Raw genomic sequence first — 4,834 nt, 5'->3', positions numbered from 1 at the left:
AGATAAAAAAAGATGGATATTTTAATAGGAGTGAGAAAAAGTGGTTGAGTATATTAATTGGAGAGAGAAAGTTACCAAAAAAGGAAATGTGTCATCTTAGTTGGGACAAACTAAAAAGGAAAACGTGTCATCTTAAGCGGGACGGAGGGAGTACTATAGTATAAAAAATATTAGTATAAATTTAATATTCATTATATTTTACTGTTATTAGTATAATTAGGGATTGATCAATTGCTAACTAATTAACAATCACAAACTAAGACTAAATCTTAGCCATTAGATTAGAAGATCCGGTGGTTGAAATAATGTCACATGGATTTTATATTTTTAATTAAAATAATTAAAACTAGAGGGTATTAATGTCAATTCCATCTCATTAAAAATCATCTTAAAACCTTAAATTTACATAACTCTCTCGATTTAAATTATTTTTTCACAAAAAATATATCAAATTAAAGATATTTTTATAAGGATTCCAACGAAATCTCAATTGCATATGTTTCGACGATGTTCGGATGGTGAAATTTGATATTTTTTATTTTAGTTTTCGTAAATGTTGATAATCAGATTTTTATCAACAAATACATCAAAAAATCTCAATAAAACCATGTAAAAATCTCAATAAATATGTGTTGATATTTTTTTGTACTAGTGTTGATATTCCTATGACATATTGTTGATATTTGTAATGCACTATGTTGATATAAAAAAACATTCACTAAAATTATCTTATGATAACATAACGACGATATTACTCTTTTGTTGATAGTTTGTCTACTATTTATTGAAATTCGTAAGATTTAATCTCATCCACTCATTTTTAATCAAAGGGTGGAGATTTGGTCTCGATTTTAGATTAGGGTGCTATTAGCATTAGAATATGACCATAATATTTATATATAAGTATACATAATGGTTTTTAGTGATAAATTATTAATTACATTTATCATTCATTATTTAATAGTATATATTTTATATATTATATATTTAATTATATGTGTTTATAATAATATTTCGGTTCGACCAGTAGTTCGACTATTGAATTAGTTGAACCATTAAACCAGTTGCTTCACCAGTTTGCTTATCGGTCCGATTTTTAAATTTTTAAAAGATTGAGTTCGCCGGAGTTACGGCGTCACAAACTATTTTTATATTTTCAAAATAGGAGTATTAATTCTAAAAGTTTGCGTAACAATTTCATATTGAGAGATCGTCACATTAAAAAAAAACAGAATATAGTGGTGCAGACAATGCACGTGTTTAAAGTCAATCCATTAATGATCATATATCCATATTACTCAATAATTTCGTTGTAACTACATAAAGCATTTATAAAGTTATTTCTCAATATTTCTAATTGATTAATCTGTACATCTCTTTCCCTGGAAGGCTGGAAGTTTGACCCCTCTCTCTTTCTCTGTTGCAGCATAATGTCCAATTTGATGATCATAGCTACGTTGATTCTGCTGTTTGCAAACACCTCATTTGCAGATCCAAGAGATCAAGTCATCAAGCTAATATGCGGCAACCAAACAGAGCAAAACGCCACAATCAACGTGGCAAATTTCATCTCCACAATGGACAAAATTACCCTCCTAATGCAATCTTCGGGCCACGGGGCCGCGGAAACGGGCTCGGGCCGCCACAAGAGCTACGGCTTCGCGCAGTGCTACGGCGATCTCTCGCCGGCCGACTGCACCCTCTGCTACGTCGAGGCCCGGAACATCCTGCCCCAGTGCTACCCCTCCAATGGAGGCCGGGCCTACCTCGAGGGATGCTTTATTCGGGCCGAAAATTACAGCTTCTATGACGAGTTCACGGGCCCAGGAGACGGGCCCGAATGCGGGAACCGAAGTCGGGCCGGGCCGGGATTCGAGGAGGCTGTGCGGAAGGGTTTGTCGCAGGTAGTGTCGGTTGCGTCGGGGAATGTGCGGTATGGGCGGGCCGAGGTGGCGGTGGGTCGGGCCGTGAATGAATCGGTGTACGTGATGGCGGATTGCTGGAGGACTATTAGTGCTACTGCTTGTCGGGCTTGTTTGGAGAATGCTTCTGCTTCTTTGTTGGGCTGCCTGCCTCGGGCCGATGGGCGGGCCCTCAACACAGGCTGCTTCGTTCAGTATTCTGATACTCATTTTATGAATTCTTTATCAAATAGTGGAAGTTCAAGATCAGGTACGTAAGTACGTAACTTAAACATTATTAATTCGTATGGGTTTTTTGGTAACTACAACTATAAAAATGTAAATTGGCTTGGGCTTGGTCTCAAAATTAACATTTTGGTTTGTCATGCAACTTTGAAACTCAGCAGTAAAAATCATGAATTTTCACATTTTCTCACTTTTCTATTTATATTGTGTCGTTGATTTGAGTCACGCATGTTACCAATTAAAATCACGAGTTATTTGCTAATCGTGTTGAGAAAAGTGATAGTAGTAAAATTCATAGATGTTGTCGTCATTGTTGAATTTTATTTTTAGAAAATAGGAAAACTCGTAATTTTCACGGCTAATTTTCAAAGTTTTTCTAGTAATTTACTTATCACTTTGTTTTTTTACTGTTATAACTAACTTCGATGGTGCAGGGAGAGTTATAGTGAATGTGATTGTGGCTGTGAGTGGAGCAGCTCTTTTCATAGGTGGGGTTATTATTGGAGTTTATGTCTGGAAGAGGAGGATCATTGCAAGGAAAAGAAGAGGTTTGAAATATCATGACAAATCTATAGTATAATTTATTTCTCAATCATGAGGCATGGCTTATACTCCTAGTAGCATACATTCAATCTTGTTTCTTGATTTTAGATGATGCTGAAAAATTAGTGAAGAACCTTAACCATAATAGCTTGAACTTCAAATATTCGACTCTGGAAAGGGCTACGGCCTCTTTCAATGAAGCCAACAAGCTCGGACAGGGCGGATTTGGCACGGTATATAAGGTATCAAACCTCTTTAATTTGTGATGTCTCAAACCCAGACCTATTATTTGAAGGAGATACATCTTTACCTATTAAGCAGCGCTTCGTTATTTAGGGAGTGTTGGCGGACGGGAGAGAGATTGCAGTGAAGAGGCTCTTCTTCAATAACAAACACAGAGTTACAGACTTCTACAATGAAGTGAACATGGTCAGTAGTGTCGAACACAAGAATCTAGTCCGATTGTTGGGCTGCAGTTGCTCGGGACCAGAACGCCTTCTCGTCTACGAATTCTGCCCCAACAAGAGCCTCGATGCCTTCATCTTCGGTTAGCACTCTTATAACTTGTAAGGGGCAGTTTGGCAGCATAGATTATATGACCGAAAATGACTTGAAATATTTTGTTCTTATCGTGTTTTGTTTATTTATCTTCGTTACTAATGTTTATTAACCATTCATAGATATAGATAAAGGTAAAGAACTAGACTGGGAGAAGAGATTGAAGATAATAGTGGGAACAGCAGAGGGATTAGTGTATCTCCATGAAAATACATCAACAAGAATCATACATAGAGACATCAAAGCCAGCAACATCCTCCTTGACTCAAGGATGCGCGCCAAAATTGCGGACTTTGGGCTAGCTAGATCGTTCGAGAAAGATCAGAGTCATATCAGCACTGCTATTGCAGGGACCCTGTGAGTAGTTGATGCATATCATCATTTTCTTAGCTCGAGTCGAGCTGATGTTGATCTTGCAGGGGATATATGGCACCGGAATACTTGGCCTACGGCCAGTTGACTGAGAAGGCGGATGTCTATAGCTTCGGTGTGCTCGTGCTGGAAATTGTCAGCGGTAGAAGGAATAACGAGGGCGAAAGCTCGGATGACATGGAGAGTTTGCTTAGCAGAGTAAGTTAAGAAAATATTTTACAATCAACAAATACCTACACAATCTGATCCTGAAATTTGTTTGGATTAGGCATGGAAGCAATTCAAGCAAGGAACGGTTGAGCCTCTCGTCGACCCCAACCTAATGCTAGGAGGCCGGAAGGAGGAGGCCGACGTGATGAGAGAGATGGCTCGAGTCGTTCAAATAGGACTAGTCTGCACCCAAGAAATCCCATCGTCGCGGCCGTCCATGTCGAAGGCACTGCTGATGCTAGAGGCAAAAGAGGAGCCTCCATTGCCAAGCAAACCTCCTTTCATGGATAAGGAGACTATGGAGTTCCATTACTCGAGTGGAGGCAGCAATGAGGCCTCCATCGCCACCATTTCCCACAGTGCTTTTCTTCCCCGGTAACATTATCATGAAGTTTGGTCATATCCTGATCGATATTGTACATGTGTAATGTTCAAGTGATAGACTTCGATTTAATGCTCAAATATGACGTCGTTTCACCTAATGGACACATGCCACATAACTTTTTTAGAAGTGAGCTTAAATTTGGATGAATGAGACGATTGTGGATGTTCGAAATTTCGTGATTTGTGATTTTTTTTAAATTGCAAGATGTATCGTAATTGATTCTTCATTACTTTAGTGATCATTTGCACAATTAATTTTGAAAAATGCAAGACATCATAATTGCCACTAATATCACAAAGTCTAGTGATATCCACTATTATCCAGTGGCAAGAGTCACGACAAGAGAAGATCCTTTGTAGTAATTTTTGTAATGAATAATTTGTCACGATTCCGTTTGAGGGATTTTCTCACATAGTTTCAACTTTCAACCAATGGCTGATTTAAAACGTGTATGGACTAATTTTGTGGAATGAAAAGGCCAAAAATATATTTATAGGGGACGGAAGATAATAATTTTACTACTCCTTATTTTGAGTCATTTGTTTCAATTTTACAAATTTCCAAATTAAATTCAAATATATCAACTTAGAGAATGATAAAAAGTTACTCCTATAAGGCA

At 37.6% G+C, this 4,834-nt stretch overlaps 1 protein-coding gene across 2 annotated transcripts; it reads left to right on the top strand.

The window, feature by feature from the left end:
- Positions 1–1,369: 1,369 nt before the first annotated feature.
- Positions 1,370–4,481, top strand: LOC125204882 (cysteine-rich receptor-like protein kinase 2). 2 transcript variants are annotated; one of them, XM_089061242.1, is made up of 7 exons: positions 1,370–2,172; positions 2,582–2,695; positions 2,799–2,932; positions 3,027–3,237; positions 3,377–3,605; positions 3,668–3,818; positions 3,889–4,481. In XM_089061242.1, the coding sequence occupies exons 1-7, from the start codon at positions 1,431–1,433 to the stop codon at positions 4,207–4,209; spliced, it is 1,902 nt and encodes a 633-aa protein (XP_088917368.1). In that variant the 5' UTR covers positions 1,370–1,430; the 3' UTR covers positions 4,210–4,481. The 2 variants fall into 2 exon arrangements, with proteins under 2 accessions (XP_088917368.1, XP_047959599.1); XM_048103642.2 differs by having other exon boundaries at positions 3,371–3,605; positions 3,889–4,479.
- The last annotated feature ends 353 nt before the right edge of the window (positions 4,482–4,834 follow it).

The sequence above is a fragment of the Salvia hispanica genome, chromosome 6 (genome assembly GCF_029641045.1).
Source record: "Salvia hispanica isolate PSC_SH4W2 chromosome 6, Shi_PSC_v1, whole genome shotgun sequence".
Lineage (NCBI taxonomy): Eukaryota > Viridiplantae > Streptophyta > Magnoliopsida > Lamiales > Lamiaceae > Salvia > Salvia hispanica.
This window is presented reverse-complemented; position numbering and strand designations above follow the sequence as displayed.